Source organism: Podarcis muralis, chromosome 15 (assembly GCF_964188315.1).
Source record: "Podarcis muralis chromosome 15, rPodMur119.hap1.1, whole genome shotgun sequence".
Taxonomy (NCBI): domain Eukaryota; kingdom Metazoa; phylum Chordata; class Lepidosauria; order Squamata; family Lacertidae; genus Podarcis; species Podarcis muralis.
In genome coordinates this window covers 7,497,858-7,523,871 of record NC_135669.1, presented here as the reverse complement: position 1 = coordinate 7,523,871, position 26,014 = coordinate 7,497,858, and the positions used below count along the sequence as shown (strand labels likewise).

General features: G+C 43.3%; 1 protein-coding gene across 2 annotated transcripts; it reads right to left on the bottom strand.

Annotated features, from left to right (window-relative positions):
- Window positions 1–6,137: 6,137 nt before the first annotated feature.
- Window positions 6,138–24,394, bottom strand: RAB11FIP1 (RAB11 family interacting protein 1). 2 transcript variants are annotated; one of them, XM_077919558.1, is made up of 6 exons: window positions 23,892–24,394; window positions 14,241–14,686; window positions 13,055–13,886; window positions 9,458–11,395; window positions 7,573–7,678; window positions 6,138–6,794 (listed from the first exon to the last, which is right to left on the bottom strand). In XM_077919558.1, the coding sequence occupies exons 1-6, from the start codon at window positions 24,293–24,295 to the stop codon at window positions 6,576–6,578; spliced, it is 3,945 nt and encodes a 1,314-aa protein (XP_077775684.1). In that variant the 5' UTR covers window positions 24,296–24,394; the 3' UTR covers window positions 6,138–6,575. The 2 variants fall into 2 exon arrangements, with proteins under 2 accessions (XP_077775684.1, XP_028564721.2); XM_028708888.2 differs by lacking the exon at window positions 9,458–11,395 and having other exon boundaries at window positions 23,892–24,388.
- Between the last annotated feature and the right edge of the window lie 1,620 nt (window positions 24,395–26,014).

The following is a 26,014-nucleotide window of genomic DNA, read 5'->3' as shown; positions in this document are numbered from 1 at the left end:
GCATGCAAGCTCCACCTGCCAGTCGTTCTCAGACTCCTTATTGGTGAGCAACGCAGCCGAGCAATGCAGTTGAGGAGCCTCCCTGGCCAGCAGGGAGGGAGAGGAGCTGCTTCTTTGGCCCTTGGAAACGAGCAATTTGGGCATTCAGATCATAGCTGAGATCTCATTTGAAGCATTTAACATACCATGCTTCCCCTGCCTTCCCCTGAAAAATAAAATAAAATAGTTTGTGTTATGTTCCACGTCCAGTCTCTAGCGGGCTTCTGCTGGCTGTGTGTATTTTAGTTCAGAACGAAGCAAAGCAGGCAAGCCTACAGCATGCTTAAGAAAGCAATAGCTGCTGTTGCAGGGCTGTGCCCAAGAGATATTAATAAGACTCTGAGACATAATAGCTTGTAGTTAAAGCTCAGTGAAGGGCGAGCTGGTTCAAAGCATGCTATTTTGACAGGGGTGGAGACCATGCTGACAGTTATTATATAATTATGTCATCAGCACAAAGCACTTGGTTTCTGAATCATTAAAGAGATGTCCTAAACCTGGTATTCCCGCAGGTATAGTAGATGACAGGCTGGAAAATAATTGGAATGAAGCCACCATGTGATCATTGACGTCGTGACTTCATTCTAGGGTATGAATGTATTTCCTTCAAAATATGAAACTAGTGTGGGTTCTAGACCAGAGATGGCCCTCCATGTGTTGGAGTAGGACTCCCACCATCCCTGACAATTCACCACGGTGGCGGATGGGAGTAAACATACCAACAACATTCGGAAGGTCCCCCACCCCAATCTAGACTCTGTGAATTAAGGATGCTACGTCGCAGACTGGCAGTATTCTAATAGACACAGGTTTGAGTCACAGATGCCTCTATTGGCCCTTGGAAACGAGCAATTTGGGCATTCGGATCATAGCTGAGATCTCGTTTGAAGCATTTAACATACCATGCTTCCCCTGTGTAATGACAATAAAGAATCTATTCTATTCTATTCTATTCTATTCTATTCTATTCTATTCTATTCTATTCTATTCTATTCTATTCTATTCTTTTCCTGATCTATTAAGTCTGAATCAGTGTCATGATCCAAATTGGTTCCGCCACATTCCTACTTCACAGGGAAGTGAGTGGTGCCAAAGCTCAACTGTTACAGGACTTCACAAGCTATGTGCTTCTTAAGCTGCAATGAGCTACATTTATCAACCTGATCTAGGTTTCGTGGAAGCATTTAGGAGCCAAAGCTGCCTCAAATTGTGGAAGTTGAGTAGTTGAAAAGATTTCTTCTGCAAACAGCCATCGCCCCGCCCCTCGCAAAAAAACAAAACAAAAACACATCTTGCTGGATTATTACCGGTATTTTTGTGTCCCATTACTTCCTTGCAGGAAGAGGGAGCCTGACCTTAGCCCCTGCTCCATATTCTGGAGTGGGCTTCAAAAATGATTTTAGAATTTGCTCTCTAGATTTAAATGACCGCCTTTTGAGTCTTCACTCAAAACATTTACAAGGGCACCCTTATGGGGTTCACATTTTCTCATAATCCTATTTAATTTCCCATTTAATTTCCAGAACAGCTGCACGCTGTACACTTTGGATGTGAAGCCTTGTCATCAAACAACAGGGGCACAGGGGTGGGTCAGGGGAAGGAAAAAGGCAGTAGTTATGAAAAAGGTGGCACAGAAATTTAATAGAAGAAAGGCATGCCAGAGAGACTGATGGGGAGAGGGTAGGAAGAGACTGCAGAGTGGAAGACATGAGAGAAGGCAAAGAGCTACTGTTCAATGGTTGAACACGTTTTGCCTGCAGAAGGTTCAAATAAGGCTGTGAATGCTAAGCTAGATGGATCAATGATCTGTTTAAGGCAGCTTTCTATTTTGCTAAGGGAGCACTTGCAAAGATTCTCCCAGTGCTCACTGACTGCTTAGCTAGGAGGCAGAAGGGGAGAGGAAGCTTCTATGTAAGAACATAAGAAGTAGTCCTGGATCAGACTAAAGGCCCATTTAATCCAGCATTCTGTTCTCATAGCGGCCTACCAGATGCCCATGGGAAACCCACAGGCAGGATTGTTGTTGTTGTTGTTGTTTAGTCGTTTAGTCGTGTCCGCCTCTTCGTGACCCCCTGGACCAGAGCACGCCAGGCACTTCTGTCTTCCACTGCCTTCCGCAGTTTAGTCAAACTCATGCTGGTAGCTTCGAGAACACAAGCAGGATAGGAACACAGTAATACTGGAATTTACCAGCCAAAATCTTTGCTGCAAGCCTCTCTCTCTATAAACTTGCACAATCTTCAGTGGTAATTAAAACTACACTATCTAAACCCAAACCTAATCTGGTGAGCCAGTTTTAAATCTTTTGATATTTCCACCTGCCTGCTGTCTTTGCCTAGCACTTCCACTTGCTGGCAACTAAATTCCTATAACAGGGCACAGAGAAAACACTGACACTTTCCTTAGTTTCTTATCTTTTTCAGGGGCTTGTAGAAAAGGTGATAGCATACAGTGACTGTAAGAATGTTGGAGTAATCTAAGGTTCTTTTCAGGTTCTTCCTAAGGCTACCAATTCTAGGATCATTGAGGAATGTCTGCTTCTTAAAACCCATAAGGCTTAATGTACAAACAGCTCTCACAATAGAAGTTTCAGTTGCATATGAAGCCCTTTTTCTGTCACACTTTGGAATCACCATGATGAAATCCAGTCCTCGTACAGCAGAGAATCATTTCTATCAGTATGGACTAAGGAACCATTCTGATATAGCATGCAATAATGTGGATTGTATATACAGCATTCTTCACTTAAAGTTTGTGAAGATAGGCAAAGAAACACAAGTGTTCTCACAAGTTTAAATAACTTTATTTTTAACATTTCACAAGGATGAAGGTCTTCGTAAAAAAAACAAAAACCCAATGGGATTAAGTACCAAGAGTAACAAGGCAGAATATATACATTCAGATCCTTCAACATTAAGCACTGAGCAAATGTTTGCACAAGGGGAAATATCCCTCACAGTGTACCACACTTTTCACAAAATTCAGCATTTCGATGTCAGGATTGCGTAAGTCACAGGTACCAATTAGAAGGCACAGATTGCAAGGTATCCTTGCTGTGTCTTGCCCAAATCTCATCAAAATGTATACAACTGAGCAGACCTTTATATGAAGAATGGTCAGCTGATTAGGGCCCAGTGAGAATACTCCCTCTTGCATGTGGCACATTGTGTTGCCAGCTACAGCCCTGTGGTCCCTGGAAATTTTAGGTCAGGTTATAAACTAGAAGATTTTCACAATCTGCTGGAAGCTGGTCCTGTACTATTTCTATTAAAACGGTCAACACTACTTGTTACTAGATCCATTCCTTCTGAATATGTATTAAACACAAATGTCCACTGTACTTTGGGACCATACAACCATCAGGAATAAACATTTTCTAGTACACAGTAAAACTATATTTCAATAAAATACTTGTTCCCAAAAGTATGATCCTGTGTGCTTATGGCTCCAGCAGGAGCAAAGAGACATTAAGCCTCTTAAAATAAAGTTTTTAAAAAGCAATTTGGTTCATTTAAATGAGATATACTAGCTTTAAAAAGATGCCCAAGCATCTAAATGCTGGTTTTACACACAAGAAGTTAGATTTTAGATACGGTAGACAACAGTTCCTCCCCTTTCAATCACCTGAAATCATTGACCTAGTTGAGGCAAGGTGACAGCATCAGCCAGAGGATTTCATCAAGAGAATTAGCACTATACAAGAAGATCGACAAATCTATTCAACAAGCACCACACTCCATGTAGTGTGTAGTTAGCTGTTTCTATTCTTTGGTGTTTGCAAATGAGATTGCACAGTATCAAGAGCAATTAAGAGTGCACCATTCAGGAAACGTCAAGATCTATGGGTGATATCCGATCATGTCATACTAAGAGCAGGCCCACAACAATCAAGAGTCCTTAGTCATTGATTACAAGAAGTCTACTCCCAAGTATGACTTGCTTAGAATCAACCCCTCTTTGATTACCTGAGAAGTTTATAATCCAGTGTTGTGACTGAATACAAAGGGAGGGCTGAAGAGATATTCAGTGCCAAGCTCATCCCTCTTGAAAGTGCATAGGCAGAAAATGAAGAATGGCTACAGTCAAAAGCATGGAAATTAATCGGTCCACGTCTTCAGACATCACTGTTTGGCTGCCTGCATTTGTAGCTCAGATTTTCAACAATATATATTTTTAATCACAGTTGATCTGACTGGAAGCCAAAAGTGCATATACAAGCTTCATCTTGCAACAAGCCATGCTCTACCTCATAGTTGCTATCTTCAAATAGTTCAATATCCCATACAATGGTCAATATGGATTTCACCCCAAATGCCTAGTGATGGTGGATGTATTGTTTTATGAGGAAACCTACAAAAGTTAATCCTTTGGAAACTTTAAACTCATATACTGGGCTAGTGCCCCATCCAGAGTAAGGGACCACGATGTAAAGTTACCCTTTAAAAATTACGGGGCAGATGGAGATACTGAAATTAAGAATTCAATCTTCAACCCAGGACTAAGATCCATAAAAAATAAAATCAGAAAAAGTCTCCAGTTGTTTTAGTCTGCAGCAGAAATCATATTGAAGTAATTCTGACTATTCACATCTTCCAGCAATTTATGCAGCAGCATAAACAGAATCTTTTGTAACTGAGGAAAGTGTCGCCTGACTTCAGAAACTGTTCATACAGATAGAGAAACTGGAACCAAAACAGGCACAGCGAGACATTGCACACATACAGCTTTCTGCTAAGCCTCTCTTATAGGGTTGAGAAACATGTGGTCATCCAGATACCTCTGGGCTCCCAATGGCCATCCGTGAGGAGGATGGTAGTAGAGTCCAAGCACATTGGGAGGGCCAGATTCCCTATGCCTGCCCTACTTATTGCTCCTAGTTGGTTTGAGCTACAAGGCAATACATTCAAAAGCTGCTCAAAGGTAGAGCAGAGACATTTGGAAGTGCAAAGGAACGAAACATATAATAAAGAAACTGGGCATAAACAAGATAAGATCAACGTTCTCTAATCAGGAATTTCTGAAACAGAAAAGATGTGGAAAGAAGTATTACAAAAAACCTGGGAAAACTGATGGAAGCTACGTACTTTAGCTGACAGTAGAAATGTGTTTTTATCTGCATTTCAACCCTTTCATAGTAATAAAAAAAGAACTTTTGAAAAATTTTATCAACATGTTGAGGAACTGGTCAAAAATGAAACTTTTACAATAGAAACTGGTCAAAAATGAAACTTTTACAATAGAAAGTATTCACAAATGGAAAGACACCTGGGATTATTGAATCAGAGAAATTTGTTCAGTCTCTTTGATTCGATATACTCAGACATTTTTCCTGTATTCAAAAATAAAGATCTAAGCAGACTTCTGAACAGAGGGGTAACATACCCAAAGACAAAAGGGAAAGATCAGCAATTCAAAGGTAAAGTTAAGAATGAAAGAAAAGTAATCAAATCTGGGAAATAAGAAGAAAGATGCTTCTATGGAACAAACATATTAAAAGTAAAAATTTCAATGACGAGGGATTAATATGTACCTCCAAAGTCAGCTACTGAAAACCCACAGGTTTGAGCATTTTAACACCTATGAGGAAATGCAGGGGGAATGCCCCTCTCGTCTAACTGTACTTAAAGCAACCAGCTGCAATGAAGCAAGCCAGCCAGACTGCCGCTTCTGGCAATTAGTTTAAATCAGTATTGCTTTCAAAAGTTTAATACGTCCTGTACTGACCACCATAAGACACGGAAGTCAGTTTAGTGCTTAGAAGCTAACCTCCTCTTACTCAAATGACATTTCATTTTGATAGTGGTATCACGGCACTCCAGCAGGGTTTGCTCGCACAACCACCATCACTTTTTATTTCTTAACTATGGATCTTCCTCACTTCCCAAAGGCAAATGCAGGCAATTTTGCACAATTGGCAGGAAACCTGCACAGCTTAAGCTAAGCCCCACCCAAATGAATGAGCTGTTTTCTTAATAATTACTGATTCAGTGGCGCTAGAACAACAGAAATTCCTAATGGACTGGGCTGCTTGTATGCAGAGAGGCAACCAGCTTTCAGGTGGAAGTGCTTATTTCCCAGGAACTCAAATCCAAACAAGGTACTTCATAAATATTTATTCATCCAGTATATCTAATGTAAATATGATTGCTTATATTGCACTAAAACTTAATATCCTAAAAGAGTTGAAATCAGGAGTTGAAAAACTACAGAGAAGTGTTCATTTTTTGACTAAACCCTTAAAAATGTGCCCCTTGGAGCTTATTCACAGATAAAATCTGGCTCACAACTCCTTCCACAGTCCCATAATTTCAGGCCTTTCACCTGCGGAGCAGCAAAACATGTACAGTGTACTAAAAGGTAAAAGGTGTTTTTTTAACACTATTGACTTTGTAGATTATGTAAGGCAGTCTCCAAGGTAAGTCAACTCTATCCTAAGACAAGTAAATAATAATCTGTTTCGGTACAAGCAGCTTTTCCACATTCACTACTTCCAAAGTTTGAGTAAGAAAGCCACTGATTAGGTGAAACTGGTTCCTTCACATCTTTCCAGCTTTCTTATTCACATGAGCTTGAGCTCGAAGAATGTTAGGGGTTTCCTCCATAACTCTGACGAGCAAGTTATCAATGTAGTCTTCCAGCTCCCGCACCTGCTGATCTCGCTTTGCAATCACATCTTTCTGCTTCAAGACCAGCTGGATCAGCTCACTGTGTGTCAGCTGGCCATAAGCGTAGGCGGGATCTGAAGGATCATATTTCTTTAGGAAGGAAGAATGAACAGGTTAAAGTCATTTTGATATCCAGCACTGTTGCAAGGGTGGCGTCAAAGGATCAGAAGGAAGGTATAGAAACCTTTGGTTTCAGGGATTACTGGGGAGTCCCAGGAGTGATGTCAGAGCAAAGAGGTCATCTGTCAAAGCATCTTAAAAGCTACTGAAGATTCACCAAAAACTAGAATTTCAGGATTTGCCAGTAAGTACTTTTATGGCATGCAGACAAATGTGCATACAAGGTTTCTGTACACCTGCCTTCAACTATTTCTTCCCAGTAATAAACATGGAAAAGGGAAGATAAGACCCTCCTCATAACATGCAAAAAGTACTAAATAAATACAAAGCAGCAGCAGTAGTGGTTGTTTCAGTTAAGTGATAATAATTCAGGTTCTGTGCTCAAACACCAAACAGATCATTTGCAATATTAGTTGGAGGCACTAAATCACTAAACCTTGCTTATCTGAAAACAAAAATCCCTTTCAGGCCAAAGTCCTTTGGTGAAGATAGCAAGTTTTGAGCCCGGGGAATTCATACCCACTCACAAATCTAAACTTGTGTCAGTAAAAGGCTCAGAAAATTGCCCAGATGGGTAGGATAGCAGGGACAGGGGGAATCGTACAACTAGAAAACGTGAACACATTTCTGTCTCCAAACGACTATACCCCTTTGCAGATTGTCTAATCCTGCCAATAAATTTACAAGCTTCCTAACTCAAGGCACAACCACCCAATTAGGTTTTAAAATATAGTATGTCTTAAATTACCTTTATGTCGGCTTCATTTTGGTTATCCAAGATCTTTGATGTTATGCTCTGGTTTTTTGCAGATGATTTGCTTGTTGTAGTATGCATTGGTTTCACAGGATGAAGTCTGAAAGAAGCACACACAATTAGTTCAGGCAATCCTATAGTACTTTGTACCTGAACAAGTTTGTGCAGTTCTCCTTTTGGTCTGAAGGGACGCGGGTGGCGCTGTGGGTTAAACCACAGAGCCTAGGACTTGCCAATCAGAAGGTTTGCAGTTCGAATCCCCGCGACAGGGTGAGCTCCCGGTGCTCGCTCCCTGCTCCTGCCAACCTAGCAGTTTGAAAGCACGCAGTGCAAGTAAATAGGTAACGTTCTGGCGGGAAGGTAAACGGCATTTCCGTGCGCTGCTCTGGTTTCGCCAGAAGCAGCTTAGTCATGCTGGCCACATGACCTGGAAGCTGTACGCCGGCTCCCTTGGCCAATAAAGTGAGATCGGCTAGAGTCAGCCACAACTGGACCTAATAGTCAGGGGTCCCTTTACCTTTACTTTTGGTCATGCATGAAGCACTGCATGCACACATGTTCCTGCTTTGGCTTCTAAAAAGAATAAGGTACATTTTCCTGTTCTACGTACCTCTATTAGTGCAAGTTTAGATTTTATATTTGCTGTTAAAACAGAAGATTTATTCTGCCCTCCTCTCTACACTTCAAGACTGATTTAGAAACTCTCAAATCAAAAGTTTTACTTACCTATTTATTTATTTCCCTTCAAGGACCATGAATACATGCCCCCCCCCCCAATTTTCCTGACTACCACCCTGTGAAGGAGGTTAGACATAGAGATAAGAGACTGGCCCATCATTGCATGGAATCCTAGTCTGACACTCTTGCTGGTTCTAAGCATCTGTTCCCCCCCCCCCCATAAAATACGGTTGGTTCCTTGGATATTTGTGTAGTTACCCAGATGTTTAGTAAGTGTGAAAAACAGAGCTTTCAACAAAGTTTATTGCAAAACCTTGCCCTGATTTCTTTTTTAGTTAAATTACACCAGTGGAACACTTCAGAAATCTAGGTAACACAAAACCTGTGCCGCAGTAAATTGCACTGCACTTATGATCACAACTAACACCGCTTTTTAAAAAAGTTAAGCATTTATCCAACTGCTGCTTTCACTTAATTTGGCAGAACATGAAAACTATATTTAGTATTTTAACAGGACAGTGGGTTTAAAAAATAAAGTAAAGTTAGAGGTAAAATATGAAGTGCCGGTTCCTGTTTATACCTTTATTGTCATGTCACAACAATGTGAAAATAGAGCCTGATTACTGCCTAAGCAGAGGGACGCAGGTGGTGCTGTGGGTTAAACCACAGAGCCTAGGGCTTGCCAATCAGAAGGTCGGCGGTTCGAATCCCCGCGATGGGGTGAGCTCCCGTTGCTTGGTCCCTGCTCCTGCCAACCTAGCAGTTCGAAAGCACGTCAAAGTGCAAGTAGATAAATAGGTACCGCTCTGGCGAGAAGGTAAACGGCGTTTCCATGTGCTGCTCTGGTTCGCCAGAAGTGGCTTAGTCATGGTGGCCACATGACCCGAAAGCTGTACGCCAGCTCCCTCGGCCAATAAAGCGAGATGAGCGCCGCAACCCCAGAGTCGGTCACGACTGGACCTAATGATCAGGGGTCCCTTTACCTTTACCTTACTGCCTAAGCAAAACAAACCTTTGCTCAGTTTTATTCCTTCATTGACATTGCTACAAGAAATAGATACAGATCAACAGGGAAAGATTTTCACCTGTCCATAGGACACAAAATCCCTTACTGCGTTAAAAAGGGGAGGGAAGAATCAAAGCCATGCACAGTATAGCACTTGAGCCTTTATCTTTGCTCCCCCCCCCCAATTCCTCTCACCTGAGCTTAGCAGGATAAGTTCCATCACTCTGCAGATTCTGATTGGGATGTGTTTCAGAGGGTGAAACCCATGCCTGGAGCAGCTTCTTCTTGCCAGAGGGATCCACTTTGGTACCCAAGCCCTCTGCTGTAGCTTTTTTCGTAGGCTCTGCTCTATTACAGCCAGAAGCATCAGATTGGAAAGAACTAATAGATTGAGAAGAACTGGGCAGAGGGGAAAGATGAACAGGCTTAACAGAGAACTCAGGACTATCACCCTGTCTATTTTCTTTTAAGCTGTCAGCATTCTTCTGCTCCAATGCCTTTACATCATGGCTTGCATTTTCAAGGGCTAGTGCTGAAGGTGCAACCAATGGTTTGTTTAGTTCAAATCCATCATCAGGAGCACTTGTCTTCATGAGAAGCGATACAGTCTGCCTCTCCCCAGTCGCCTTTTTATTTGCTGTCAGCTCTCCCCCCTCAATGGAGGACCGTAATTCTGAGGAACCATCTCCACTCCTGGACAAATCTCCAGAAACTGCAATCTTTTCAGTACCCTGGGGATAATCACTCAGCTGCTCATCATCCGATCCCACTTCTGGAATAGCAGAAAGGGTGGTGGGTTTTACATTCAGATCTCCAGGGATCAAATTGCCAGGCTGTGTGCTTGTTGCGTAGTGAGGGAGATCGGTACTCATACTTTGAGAGGAATCCATGGTTCCACCATCTCTTCCAGAACGAAGTATATTGGATACTGAAGTTGCTAACGAGCTATCGCTTGTTAGTTTTTCACTAGAGATGAAAGAATTTTCTGCAGAAAATTCTTTATTAGAGGCAGAGCTTGACCCATTTTCTGTTTCTGATTCATCCATCAAAGAAACAGATACACTCTTTTTTTGTTTTAGGGCACTTCTTGGTGCTGGCTTTGGGGGCTCAGAGAGAGAACTGCTACCCGACACAGTCCTCGGCATGTTAGGTAAAGGCGTGAGAATTCTCGGAGTTGGAACCGGTGGCTCTACTTTAACTTCAGCCTGTCTTTCCAAAGAACCCTCACTGTTATGAAGAGATTGTACGTTTCCATTCCGGGGCTCAGGTGCGGCACAATGTTCTACATATAGTTCAGGTCTTCGCCCCTCATTCCTTTCAGTGGGATTTATTGAAATCTTGCTTTCATCATGCCAGCTCTCAACTGAATCTTCACCATCTGAAGCATCGTCGCCACTACTCCCCACATTTTCATCCTCAAGGGCAAAGGTTACCGACTTCTTTATGCTCCCTCGGTTTTCCTTAAATGGTGGCACTATGTGCACTTTGTCATCGCCCTGAGACTTCAGGATGAGTCCAACCCTATCATAAAACCGTGAAGGGTGACTGCCAGCTAGAGATCCAGGAAAACTGGATACAGGATCTATCTGGTTAGTTAAACCTTCCTTTTGGGGCTTGTCTGAAGGAACAACATGAACGTGCTTGGAATCATCAAGGTTTCCTGCTAAGGAGGAAGTGGAGAAAGATGCTGGAGGACTGTTAAAACTTCCAGAGTCCTCTCCCACTTTAGACACGGGAGGATTATCAGTATCAGAAAGCTGAAAAGCAGAAGGATCCAACTCAAGAACAGAAGCTGCAGGAACAGGCAGGGGAGACTTAGCAGAGTTTGAAGAATCCTCTATCTGGGATTCTTGTTCCCTTTTAGGAGCAAATGGTTTATTTTCATTTCCAGACGCAGAAGAAGTAGCTATAAAGCATTCAGTATCTTGCTTGGACTTCTGTCCCCATTTAATAGTGAAAGGATTGTTGTCACTAGCAAACCTATCAGTGTCCCGAGGTTGCTCTTCTGGATCAAATTTAGAGATAAAAGGGTTGTTTTTATTAGAGTGATAGGAAGGAGAGAAAAGAGAAGCAGAAGGAGGTGCAGAAATAGCAGAAGTGGCTTTGGTTTCATCCTCTGAAGACACGCCCAGTCTGTAAAAAGGGACAAAATAAAACCTGCATGTCAGTTGCAGATGCAACGTAAGACAGGCAGAAACATTTTGAAGACAAGTTCAACAAGGCTGCTGCATGTTAAGTGAATAGGAAAGGTGTAGGGTTTTAGCAAACCACCCCCTTCATATTATAATTTACCTTTTAACAGCAGCAAATGCTTATAAAAGAAAACAACACGTTGCCTGAATGAAAGTATTTTGTACATTTAAAAAAGTCTATCAGTAACATCTCTTTTCAATGGAACACCTTTTTAATCCCAATTACATTGTAGTATTATCAAAGTATTAGTAGTACAGTGAAATATACAAAGCACCAAGCATACGGGAGTTAGGCAGGAAAAAGAGTGGGGCCTCTGTGACACACAAGCTTCCATGCAAAAGCAACGTTTTATCCAAAGGTTGCATTCCACCAAGCCATAAAAATTGCATTTTAGATTGCTGAAAGGTGCAAATTTTAATCATTTTTCAGGAGCTGAACAGAAACAAGGTCACCCAACAATGTTAAAAGAATGTTATTTCACTAGTTACAGCTGTAAAGAAAGAGATATAAGTTTAAAGTTAGAGCAATGGGGAGCAATTCCCCCACATGCACCAGTGTCAATAACATAAAAACAAAGCCAAGTCACTAACGGTGTTCACAGCACTTATATACATGTCTGAATATTTCAATATCAACTTATGAACAAATACACCACAAGATCACGTAATCAGCTAATATGTGGCAGCCTTAAATATTCAGGGGCTTAGGAGGTAACCCATTTTGATTCACTTTTCTGAGTCTTTCCTGCTCCATCTCAGTATTCCTCCCACCTCTACTTTCAGACGACAGAAGAGAGATAATATCACACCCCTCCCCAACTCAAGCAAGAAGGAACCACGAAGGACAACTACCAGAAGCACTGGCTGTTTCTTCACGAAAGACAGCTGTTCTCTTTTTCCTTCCTGATTTAGAACTAATGCTTTAAGTCTGGGAGGGCTAAAGAACTTCAGGCCTTGGCCCACCTACATGACATTGATACAAAGACTTTAACCCATAATTGTGTTTTAAAATTCCTCCTTGCCACAAAGAGCAGCAGCTAGCTAGTTACACCAGTTTTCTGGGTCAGACAAGCCCAATACGTTGGCTGGACTAACCACCGTCTTTTCCTCTCCTCAGCAAAAAAAGGTAAGACATAAAAAGATGAGTGAAAACTAGCTCAGCTGCATTTGACCAGCTGGGCAAACACAACAAAGCTAGTGCCTGCCTTTGTTTCGATTCCTCTCCCTGTAAGATAGGCAGTGGGGAGAAGAGATAGAAAGGATCAAGTTCAGCCAGCTGGGATACATTCTCTGCTAGACAGCATTCCATCCTGGAGGCAGAAGAGGGACTGACTCGCTCTCTTTGCCCTCCCCTTGCAAGAACCTTTGTTCTGAAGGCAGCATGCATTGTCATTTCTCTCCTTTCAAGAAGGCTAGAGACAGAAACCCTACAAATTACCTGCAGAGTTACTAATCAACAGAAACCTACACAGGGCATGCCTGCCCTATCAGGAGGATAGATATTTTCTATGACATACAATGAAAACCACTGGGTAGCAATAGCCTTAAAGCATCTCAAGATCTCAAAATTCAATTGAGAAGATCATTTCTCAAGACTAACCTGGGCTTGACGGGTTTGGTCTGAGATGGTTTCACAGAAGCTGAGTTTTTTTCTGGCTTCTCTTCTGCTGAGATGTTTTCATCAAAAGGGTTCAAGGATGCCTTTGTGATTCGGAGATCCGCAGTGCTGCTCTTATCTGAGCTATGACCTCTTCTGTTATCCACAGGGACTTCAAAAGGATTTGCTTCTTTCTTGGCCAACTCTTTTTCGTTACGTTTTACTTCCTTCACCTTCGGAGTGGTGTCTGCATTGCTCTCTACTTCCTCACTAACTTTAGCTTCTTTTTTCCCTGTCATAAGAGATAGCAAGCCAGATTTCTTGTTCTCCTGCTTTTTGTTCTCTTTGGTTTCTTTTGGAGTGTCTGAAATAACTGGAGTGTTGCTTTCTGGCATATCCCCAGCACTCAGCAACTTGTATGATGGTAGAGTCATGGCTTTAAAGGACTCCAGTGAAGAAGACCCTGGTGGTCCTTTGTCAGATGGTAGTCTTCCTGTCATTTCAGGTTCCTTACTGGGTTCAGAAGACAAGTTCTCCTGGGACAAAAAGAGCCGTTTTCGCTGGGATATCTGAGGGGAAGATAGAGTGCTGTCTTTTGGAAGAGTATCACTTTTGGGGTCACGCTCCTCCATGTAAACATGACTGCCATTGATACACACATTGGACCGGGAAGTGGGGTCACTTTTGGACTTCAGTCCACCAAATAAAGAATGTACATCCTTCTTGGTGTTACTGGAGGAGATTTGGCTTAGTTGCTTGTTATCTGCACTACCTGTTCTCTTATGAGACTTGGTGGAAGGTGGATAAAGCAGGTTATCTTCATTTGTGGAGGGTTCTGAAAAGAAAGAAATCAGCATCAGAATAGTGAAAGCACAAGTCCCAATACTACTGAAAATACTAATACCTAATCCAGCCCTAGATCAACTGATGGCTCTTAACAACAGCAGGACACTGAGGTTGGGGACCACTGAGACCCACCTGCATCCTACTCATTTACAACTAGTAGGCACAATCATGAAAACACTTCTGTTTCTTCACAGCTTCCAAGCACTGCCTTTAAATAATACAAGAAGTCCAGCTTTAACCATTCTAAAGAAATGGCACATTCTACTACTTAGCACACTTTGTAAATTACACAACTGTTAAAACATTTGAGAAATTTATTCTCTTTTCAATAGACAATACTTACTCTCTGAAACAGGAGTTAAGGTGTCATCATCACTATCACTCCATCGCGATGAAAAGTCACTGGGATTAAGTCGAACTCTCTCTGTAACCGGTTGGAGAGACGGTAACACAGACATGGACTGAGAGAGGTTGCTTTTCTGTAAACCAGGTTTGGAGAATAAGGTCTTGAACTTTGATTTTTTCTTTTCTTTCTCATTTGACTCTTCCTCGCTGTCAGCCGGGGAGTGACTAATGCTAGGAACAATAGCTGAAGCTGTGTCTGGCAATCCATTGCCTCGTTTCCCCTTTAGCTTGTCTTTCAGCTTGCCAAATGGTGTCCGTGACTTATCTTTCATGGACAGATCAAACATGCTGGCTGTCATGTTGCTCCTCATGAATTGGATATCCACCTCAATCTCACCTCTCTCTTTTTCCTTCTTTCCTGGTTTGGAGTGAAGCTTGTACCATCTGTATAAATAAAGAACAGCAAAAGTTCAGCATCAGGGGCATAAATATTTCCTACCCACCCTTTTCCCACAAGGTCTCAGGGTGTGTTACGTATAAAATAGTTAATTTTTAGTTCCAGCTAAACAGAGTCAGGTTCTCCGTGTAAGCAAAATGCCAGGTAGGTCTGTAGACTGATATTAGTTGCATTTAGCCAGCAATGTCCATTTTCAAAAAAGAAAAGAAAAAGTAAAGGGGACGAGGAAGAGAAGAGAATAAATAGCCTATTTTAAAAGGAGAACATGCTGTTATGAAATAATTTATCCATATTACCACATGAGTCTCAGAAATAGTTACTATGGAAGCATCATGCAAAGATTTCTAAAATGCTAAGGACGTCACTCCTGGAACAGAGGGTCTTTACAGATCTGTGATAAGAAACTGGTAGCCGGCATGCTACCAGTATGTTGGGCATGTTCCCAAGATGTCTAGAAAAAGTTTGTTTTCTCATCCAAGTGAATATTCACAGACATACTAACACAGGCATAGGCAAACTCAGCCCTCCAGATGTTTTGGGACTACAACTCCCATCATCCCTCACCACTGGTCCTGTTAGCTAGGAATTATGGGAGCTGTCATCCCAAAACATCTGGAGAGCCGTTTGCCTATGCCTGTACTAACAGAAGATATAATTACAGCTAACTCGCATCTTATGCAGTGGTTACATTCCTGGCCATTGCACATAAAAGCAAAATCGCGTAGAGCCAGGAACCCTCAGAACCAGGTGTCTCGCTTACCTGGTTCTCGGCAGGCAGCACGAGGGCTCTAGGATGCTGCTCTGTAATGTTTCCTCCACTCTCCATTTGTTTGTTTGTTCTGCTCCACCCCACCCCCCGGCCCAAATCAGCAATCAAATAAGCATTGCGAGTTACCTATACAGTGGTGCCTCGCAAGACGAAATTAATTCGTTCCGCAAGTCTCTTCGTCTTGCGGTTTTTTCGTCTTGCGATGCACGGTTTCCCATAGGAATGCATTGAAAATCAATTAATGCGTTCCTAGGGAAACCGCCTTCAGACCAGGTCCGGGGACAGTCTGTCCCCGGACCTCTTCTGAAGGCTGGGGGGGGGGGACAAGGGCTTTTCTTCCCACCCCCAGCATTTTAAAAAACCCTGGGACAGCGGAGGACTTCTCCGCTGTCCGGGGCGATCTTAAAATGCTGGCGGGCGGCATTTTAAAATCGCCCCGGACAGCGGAGGACTTCTCCGCTGTCCGGGGCGATTTAAAAGCCCCTGGGAAGGCAGGCAGGGGGGACAAAGACTTTCGCCCCCTGCCCGCCTTCAGAAGGTGTTCCCGCCCCCCGCCCCGCTTCGGAACAGCGTTCCGAAGTGGGGCGGCTGGGGCAGGTCTTCCCGCCCCCCCTCCCCGCTTCGGAACAGCGTTCCGAAGTGGGGCGGCTGGGGCAGGTCTTCCCGCCCCCCCTCCCCGCTTCGGAACAGCGTTCCGAAGTGGGGCGGCTGGGGCAGGTGTCCCCGCCCCCCCTCCCCGCTTCGGAACAGCGTTCCGAAGTGGGGCGGCTGGGGCAGGTGATCCCGCCCCCCCTCCCCGCTTTGGAACAGCGTTCCAAAGTGGGGCGGCTGGGGCAGGTGATCCCGCCCCCCCTCCCCGCTTCGGAACAGCGTTCCAAAGTGGGGCGGCTGGGGCAGGTGATCCCGCCCCCCCTTCGGAACAGCGTTTTAAAATGCTGGGGGTCGGGAGCGAAGCGCTGCCGACCCCAGCATTTTAAAATCTCCCCGTGTCCCGGGAAGGTTTTAAAATGCTGGGGGTCGGGAGCGAAGCGTTCGCTGCCGACCCCAGCATTTTAAAATCTCCCGACCCCCAGCATTTTAAAACCTTCCCGGGACACGGGGAGATTTTAAAATGCTGGGGGTCGGCAGCGCTTCCCTCCCGACCCCCAGCATTTTAAAATCTCCTCGGGACAGAGACTTCTCTGCTGTCCCTTGGAGATTTTAAAATGCTGGGGGTCGGCAGCGAACGCTTCGCTCCCGCCCGCCAGCATTTTAAGATTGCCCGGGGCAGGCGGGGGGAAGGCAGGCGGGGGGGAGCAAAGACTTTTGCCCCCCGCCGGCCTTCAGAAGAGGTCCTCTTCTGAAGGCCGGCTGTGGGCGAAAGTCTTTGCTCCCGACCGCCAGCATTTCCCTATGGGCTTTCGTCTTGCGATGCAAGCCCTTAGGGAAATTCGTCTTGCGAAGCGCCTCCAAAACAGAAAACCCTTTCGTCTTGCGGGTTTTCCGTCTTGCGAGGCATTCGTCTTGCGGAGTACCACTGTATTTCTATTTCACCTTTTCTGTCACAGGACTTCAAAGCTAGATTAAATGTGTCATGTGTCTTTGTCTATAGCTTCATGGTTCTCAGTTAAGTCCTTGGAAGTGTGGTTCAATAAAGCGGATTACAATAATGTAATAATTATAAGCACCCTCACAAAACAAGTGTTTCTCCAGAATTGCTTTCTGGGGCCTCCCCCCCAGAGGATCAATGAGAACCATGCCAGGAAAGGGTTAATTTTGTACTGTAAATTTATCCATTGTCCAGGGCAATGGGTTCCCCCAAATATTCATATAATTTTGCAGGAAGACACAGGAAAGGCTCTGCTACTAAGCCAAGTCCCATGATCGCTTAACAGCTCCACCCAACCTGTGCTGTTATGCTCTGGTATCATGCAATATCAGCAGGCCTTACTAGTTTATGAGTTATGGTAGAACAGCTCCACGGCATGACCTTGTCCATTCCCAAACAGCTACCTCTCCATTTAAGGTTATGCCATGAAGACATCTGCATAAAAGGTATCAACAGTCAGAGGAACTCTGTAGAATAGACTGTTTCTGCACTAAAACCGAAGATGCATGCCATCTTAGTTTGTCTAACCTTTTTACTCCCTGAAAGGCACAACATGAACCAAGACAAATTCTGCCGAACAGTCTTGAACGGAGCGGGATACAGGAGAAGATACAGAGCTAGAAAGAGAGAAAATGAGAAAGTCATTACCAGGAAAGTTTTAGAACAGAAACAGCAGCTTATGTACAAAAGCATGCAATTTCTCCCAAAATATGGAATTTTCCGACAATATTTTCAGAAAATTGCATGCCTTAAAAGCATACATATCAAAACAGGAAAGGAAACAAAAGAGAAGAACTAGAGGAGGGAAAAGCACTAGAACACAAGTGAGCGATTTTCTATATTTACATTTTAAAAGCTCATCATTTGACCCCATTTCCTAAAACAGCGGATAGCATGGTGAAACTATTTCTAGACAAACTACAGGAAGTTGTTGCATGGCTAAAAGATTACCCTTGAAAAACAAAAACAAAAAGCACACACAGTACTACCACATCAGGAAAAAGGCCTGTCAGAAATAATCTCATTGACATCTAATTCTTTCAGTACAGGGAAGTGTTTCTGTTTTACAAATAAGCATCCAGTCTTGAGATCTGGCAACAGTTTCATCCAAATTTCAGATCTCCCTGCCTTCAGACGAAAAAATATTAACTGGTCTGAATTGCATCTTTGCACTGTCTGTCCACATGTTAAGGGTGTGGTGTTGATTAGTGAGCTACCTCTTAATTGATAGATTCCGACATAAACCTTGAAGCCCCAATTTTCATCTGTAAAAGTAATAAAATGCTTCAACTCTGACTTGTGCTGTTTATTCTAACAATAAAGTGTTATGAACAAGACATTTGTTTCTAACATACTTTGAATACTTATCATGGCTGTATAAAGCAGTCAAGACTGCCAAAGTAAACTTGGTAAGCCTGCTGGACTTGTTACGTTAAATATTTGAGTATGAGAGCTGCCATTATTCACAGTAAGACACTTTTAAAAGAGTTCTTTACAAACACTGTTTCTGTAATACACTCTGACTTACAGTTTTAAAAACTAGGATGTTTAGCTCAGTCTAAAAATATGTTTGCCAAACAGAAGGGCATTATGCATTCTTACGAAATGTTGCTTTTTCTACTCTTAACACAGATAGCCAAGAATCATGGTGCACATACACATTTTAATGGCAGGGTCTACAATAGCTATGGAAGCAGGCATCAGTGGAAAATTACTATAGCACATTACTTATTTTATCAGTATTTATATTTGAATCTATTGCTCTTCAGATGTGAAACTCAAATATCATTGCTGGCCAACAGCTCACCTGACAGTACTAGATAAATTGCTTGAATAGCACAATGTGGCTAAAAAGCTACCTAGGAACCTGGATTGAATATTGCTTTTGTAATCAACTTACAAAGTGGTTATATTACACAAGTCAGGATGGGAATAATACTAATCTGCATTACAGGCTTGTTTGTAAAGAACAACAAGAAAATGTACACGAGGCTATTTAAACTCTATAAATGCTAAGCAGATTTTTTTTAATTCTTACTCACTGGTTTAAACCTTATACATAAAATGGCACAATGTGAAGCATAACTGGGTAGGTGTGAAATCCCAAGAACTATCAACCTATTGAAGAAAACTTAACTGATCATGAGTTTTAGTCAATCAACCTACTGAATAATATGTACAAATATAAAACAAACGGTTCTGATGCAAGCATATTTTGTTTTAAAATAATGCATGTGTTGCAGCACACATCTTAGAAAAAGCAATTCTGTAATTTAAAAAGGTATTCAATTTCTGAAAACATTATTGCACTTTTTAAATCTGTCATCTAATTAATGGGTCATCTTTGTGGTGTAAACCACTGAGCCTCTTGGGCTTGCTAATCAGATGGTCAGCGGTTTGAAGCCCCACGACGGGGTGAGCTCCCATTGTTTGGTCCCAGCTCCTGCCAACCTAGCAGTTCAAAAGCACGCCAAAAAGTGCAAGTAGATAAATAGGTACCACTCAGGTGGGAAGATAAACGGTGTTTCCATGCACTGCTACGTTTTCGCCAGAAGCGGCTTAGTCATGCTGGCCACATGACCCGGAAAAACGCCGCTTTCCTGGGCCTGTAAAGCGAGATGAACGGCGCAACCCCAGAGTCATCCGTGACTGGACTTATCAGGGGTCCTTTACCTTTTTTATTTTTTAAACTAGTGTTAGAAACTCAGATATATAAGCTAGTCACCAAATGGCACCATAAACCTCGGTTACAGTTGCCACAAAGGAATGTCTAGGCACCTTTTTGTAGTGGGATCATTGATTGATATTTTAAAGGGGGGGAGACTTATAGTAACAATAACTTATTATTTATATGCCACCCATCTGACTGGGTTGCTCCAGCCACTCTGGGCAGCTCCTAACAAAAAATAGTAAAAGTACAATACAACATCTCAATACAAAAGTATGGGGAGGGGATGTTTTCTACAAACAATGACCAGCTATATATGGGGAAATATGTTATAAAAGTTGTATAGCAGTGCTAGGGAAGTGCCCTCAATATCGTGGTCAATACTCCTTTGAGTGGGTGGTGTGGGTTTCATTCCTCTTGGATCTAGCCTCGGTTCTTTAGAGTATTTCTTTGCAATAGGGAAGTGTCAAGTCCTAGTAACCTCAACACTCCTACCTTGTCCCATGATGTTTGTTTAGTGTTTATTTCCCTTTTCTCTCACTTCCTCCTCACTATTGTCATCCAGTTAGTATCATGACTGGAGGAGTAATCAGAAAGAGTCCAATTTATCAAATAACTCATCAAATTCTGCTGTGGTGCTAACAGTTAATTTCTAGCCTTGATTCAGCCAATCCCTTTGTCCACATCAAACTGAGTCAATATTTTATAGAAGAAGACCCAATAACTTCCAAAATATAAAAGTGTTAAATTCTAACCAGCTTAATATTATTTTCTTTCACTGCATCCTGGTAACCAACATCTCTAAAGAGCACCCGCTGCTCAGTCCGCTGCAAACCAAGATTTAAGGAGAAGACAAAGATGCCAACGTTTAGGGGATTCACGATGGACCCTAGTTTAGGAGGCTCTTTAAAGGAATTAACTAAATTTGTATCAGCTACTCACCTTGACAACTTAATGGAACTTCCAAGTTCACAAGCATTAATACCACTGAATATCAGTTGCCAAGGCAGCAACTGGCGGTTATACACCCTGCTTGCATGTTTCCTGGATGCATTGAGATAACCGCTATCCAGAGCAGGATACAAATTATTTTATTTAATAGATGTTTATTCTTGCCTTTAGCTAAAAGTAGGTTGTTAGGGAAGTTTACAACAATGGAATAAAATTAAGTATGCCAACTACCGTGATCCAGCAGGGCTCTGCTCAGGAAAGGTATCAACAGAATGGAAATAGGTCGGAAAATACTAGCTGACCTGGACGAGGTTGCTTTTCTCTTGGGAAAGTTGCGAAAGTTGCACGAGCAAGGTCATGTTTTGTCTACATGTGCCATAACTTCGAAGTCAACAGAAAATGTATCTACTGAGTAGACGGAAAAGGACTTGATGTACAAAACCCAGGCAGCTGAACAAGAAAAGAAATTAGAGAAATTTGAGGAAGTGGAGAAAGAGATATATGCTGAACAGGAGGAGCAGGAAGGAGGGGCTGCAGTGTTGCAGAAGGCAAAGGAGAGCCGGAGGCCTGTCAAGATGGATGAAAATAAAGACTGGAAGAGGAAAATTTGGTTTGAATTTAAAAATGAGGAATGGAAAGATCTCCTTTTGTGGGGATCTGAAGATCTATGGACTATAAATTTGACCAAGGTGGAAGTTGGAGCCTTTGGATTATTTGGACTTACAAGGATTAAAAAACAAGATTTGAGCTCCACCTTTAAACAGGGAGGTCTGGCTGGAAGGAACATGGACATTATAGGGATAGTGCCCCTCCGAGACTTGGTGTTAAATACAAAGGACTTCCAAAGAAACCGGCAGAGAGGGACTGAGAGAGATTTAAGGGCCTCAGACGTGAGGTTGCCAGGCTATTAGTAGATGGACTAATGGACAACGGTTCGGGGATCGAAACCGGGGAAGGAAGGGTGGGGTTTGCAAATCCAAAGGGTGTCTGACTTTTTCTACTTTTTTTCTTTAATTTTGTGTTGTTATTAGTATAAAAATGGGGAATTCGTGGAAGGGAAACTGGGTCGACCCTAGAAAAAAATTTTAAGCATAAATGATTGATGTATATAAGTTAAAAGTTGATATATAAATTGAACTAAATATAATAACAAATTAAGGTTAAAAATTTAGGGATAAGAACTTGTTGGATAAATATTTGGACATGGAATACAAGAAGGGGAGGTGAGGGGAAGTTGTGGAAAGAAGTTACTGAAAATTTGGACTGTAATGGTTGAATCTTTTTTTTTCTTGTTTCTTTTTTTTCTTTTTCTTTTTTGTACTATTTGAAACTTTAATAAATATTATTTTTTTTAAAAAAAGGAAAGGTATCAACAGGATACTTTACAAGTTCTTCAAAGCTTGCTTGCTTGTTTAATAGCCCACCTTCTTCTCCAATGAGCTCAAGATGGCATACGTGATTCTACCCCTCCTCATTTAATCCCCATAACAACCCTTCATGGCTGAGCGGTCACTTGAACCCTGGTCTCCTAGGTCCTAGTGTGACACTAACCTTTACATCACAACAACTCTTTATATTATGGTGTTGCACACTATACTGCTGTTTATTTCAAGTTTTAATAAAGTGTTTTTAAAAGTTTGATCCCGCCTCTGCTTGCAATGTTTGCTTATTGCATTTTTGCCCCACCCTTACTTCAAATAACTATGTATGAGTGACATACATAGTTCTCATTTCCCCATCCCATTTCATTCTCACAACAACCCTTGTGATTGATTAGACTGAGTGTGACTCGCCTGTGGTCTCCCTGTAAACTCTATGGACAACAGTGGAATCTTTACTAAAAGTGGCATTTTTAATCCATGATCCATCCTGTTAAGAGCTTAGCTTTTGCTGCTGTCAGATAAACAGCTGAGATGAATAATTCTCATGCAGCATGCTGTTTGACACCTGTTTGGACATGTGGACATTGAGCCTCTGACATACATAGGTAAATTGCCTCTGAACCTGGAAATGCCATTTAGTCAGCAGGAAGTCAACATCTTCAAATAGAACTATGGAGTAGTAAGGGACCTTGGATGTCATCTAGCCCAATGCCCAACGGATTCAGTGCAGGAATCTTGCAAATACACAGCTTCCTAAGCAAATGGGCATCTAGCCATAGCTTACAAACCTTCATAGGAGGAGATCCCACCACTTCCCAAGGCAGTCTGATCCGCCTTTGAACTACTCATACACTTAAGAAGTTTCTCCTAACGTAAAGTCAAAACCATCTTATTTAAAAGTTTTCAGTCATTGCATTTACATCTGTCATCTGGAGTAACAGAGAACAAATCTGCCCCACCTTTTGCATCACAGTCTTTCTCCTCCTTAAAATGCAGCAACTGGAACTCAACAAAGTACTACATATATCATCATACTAATTGATGTTACTCTTTAGTCACATATCTGGCACACACAACAAGTGCACCAGAAAAGGAAGCCACCGGATGCACAACAGGTAAAAAAAATATATTATTGCGCCAAACAAGTTTCAACCCAGAACTGAAGCACAGAACTGAAATTAATTTTTTCAAGAGTGCCACTGAGGAGTGAATATAGCGATACTACTTATGTTGCCAAAATTACAATCCATTAATATACAAAACAACACTGCACAACAGACGAGTAATTGAAACCGTCATAGTTAAGTCGGATTTCACCTGTCAAAGCGACTTTACCTCCCAGTTTGTGTTCCTATTGATCACATTACCTTTTACAAAACCGATCGACAAGAGTCGAAAGGCGGCAAAACCAGATTTTTGGCCACCTTAGCTGGGAAGGTGTGCGGCCAAGAACAGGAGCAAACTTCGGGGGGGTGTTGGGTGCGCGGCGGGATGTGACACCTTCAGAAATACCTAATTTGGCCGCATATCAAGAGGAAGCCCCATGAACCCGGCTAATCCTACACTGACCACAACACTCTGGCGCATTTCCTCTCTCCTTCGAAGTTAAAGCATGCCCTTATCCGCATTCCTTCAGAAGTCCTGCTATGACTCCCTAAATAAAGAAGGAGCGAAAATCAGACGCAACGGGTCATATTTAGGAGGCCTCTCTGGGCAGCGCCTGGCACCAGCCCTCTCCCTTCCTCCGCGCATGCGCCCCGCGCCCCGGCAGGTAGACTGCCCCTGGCAGCGGGAGCCCCACGGGAGACCCCTCGCCCGCTCGCTCTCCCCTCACCGTGTGCTTCGGCGGCCGCCCTCGGAGTGCAGCTCGGCCAGGCTGATCTCGGCGCGGCCCAGGAACTTGTCGAGGCCGAGCAGGGCGCGGTGGAGGACGGTGAGCTGCAGCACGGCCGTGGGCCCGGCCGAGAGCGGAGGCCCCCCCGCCGACAGGCTCCTCCGGGGCGGCGGCGGCAGCTCGAAGGTGGCCTCCTCCCGCCACACGGGAGAGCCCAGGCAGCGCTCGGCCACCGACGTGGCGAACTTCTCCTTGCCCAGCGCCATCACCGCGTAAGCGTCGCTCCCGCCGCCGCCGCCGCCCTTGGCCTTGGAGCGAAGCCCCCGCGCCTGGAGCACCGTCACCTGGACGTGGGTCGGGGCCCAGCGGGGCCCCAGAGACGACGGAGAGCCTGGGGCCGACATGGCTTCGTCGTCCGCCTGACACCCGCTCTCTGCCGCTGCCCGGGAAGGACTGAGCGGCTTCCCTCAGGTGAGGCGGTGAGGAACCCCACCTCAAGTCTCGCGAGAGCTTCGGCGCCCCGCCCCGCCTCTTTCCCCCCGTTCGCGGCGCTTTGGACTACAGCTCCCATAATCCTTTGGGTCCGGGCGCACTGGGGGCTGGAATCTTGCAGGTAAATTGTAGGTCCAGTTTTCCCTTAAACCCAGTGATCTCTATTTAAGGTGACTCGTGAGTCTTCCTTCCCATTTCAGGGTTTCCCCCCCCAATAAAAAAATATATATTTTCCGAAACAATTACTAACTGTGGGCAACAATACCTGGGCGCGAGTCTAGTTATGTGCAGACTGTAGAAGAAGCATTGCTTTGAGCAGGCAATGTCTTTCCGAGCATATTCCTAAAAAGGCATGGATGTTGAATATAGCCTCTCCACAGACAAACGGAAGCAGCTGATGGGAGATCATTGTTATATTCCTCCTTTGCATATGAAAAGAAAGGAGGCTAGTTTTCAACAAAGGCCTCTTTTTAAAAAGCAACAGGTTCAAAGGGGATAAGGACCCTCTTGAAAACCGATACACTTCAGACGTTGGATCCGAGATATCGCATGCCTAACCTCTTGTCGTATAAAAGAAGTAGTTCCTACCAGTGCTTCCCAGGGGGCACTCAAGTGTACGCAGTACCGGCACGTCTCTTCGTTGTTGCTAAAAGGTGTCTCACTTACTGTAATAACTTCATGGTGAGTACTGGGCACCTATTTTTCAAGAAAGGAAAAAACCAATGGTTCTTACTATTAAATCTGCAAAAGCCTTAACCTAATAATAATAATAATAATAATAATAATAATAATAATAATAATAAATTTTATTTATATCCCGCCCTCCCTAGCCGAAGCCGGGCTCAGGGCGGCTAACAACAATCAAATAATCAAACAGTCAAATAATCACACATTCTAAAAATATTTCATTATAAAAATTAATTAAAATCAAATTGATGGCAACCGATTAAGCAAAATTCTGTGCAGGTTGCCAGAGGAGGGAGTCAGGCTGCGCCCTGACCAAAGGCCTGGCGGAACAACTCTGTCTTGCAGGCCCTGCGGAAAGATGTCAGGTCCCGCAGGGCCCTAGTCTCTTGTGACAGAGCATTCCACCAGATTGGAGCCGCAGCCGAGAAGGCCCTGGCTCTAGTTGAGGCCAGCCTAACCTCTCTGAGGCCTGGGACCTTGAGGATGTTATTATTTGCAGACCATAGGTTTCTCTGTTATTTATTTTATTTCCCAGCATTTATATCTCACTTGATAGTAATAAAACCTCAGAGCTGTTTACAAAAGAATAATGATCCTTCTTAGGACTTGAGTTCTAAATAGATCTCAAATTCAAAGCTGGGGAACAACTGCTACAACAAAACTCATCGCCCCAAGATACAGAACCCCTAAAGCAGGAGTCGGGCAACTCAGGGCAAGGGGGGTGGAGGAGAATGTGGCCCTCCAAGCCTTTCTGTCTGGCCCTAAGGGGCTCTCTCCAGGCCACACTCCTCACTTGGACCTGCCTTGAACTTGCTTTGAGTGTTTTTGCCTGGCTGGAATGTGTCCTTGAACACTGATAATTCCTTGGTTGCCTGACTGGAAGATGGAGAGGTGTGTGTAGAAATTACCATATTTTTTGCACCATAACACTCACTTTTTTCCTC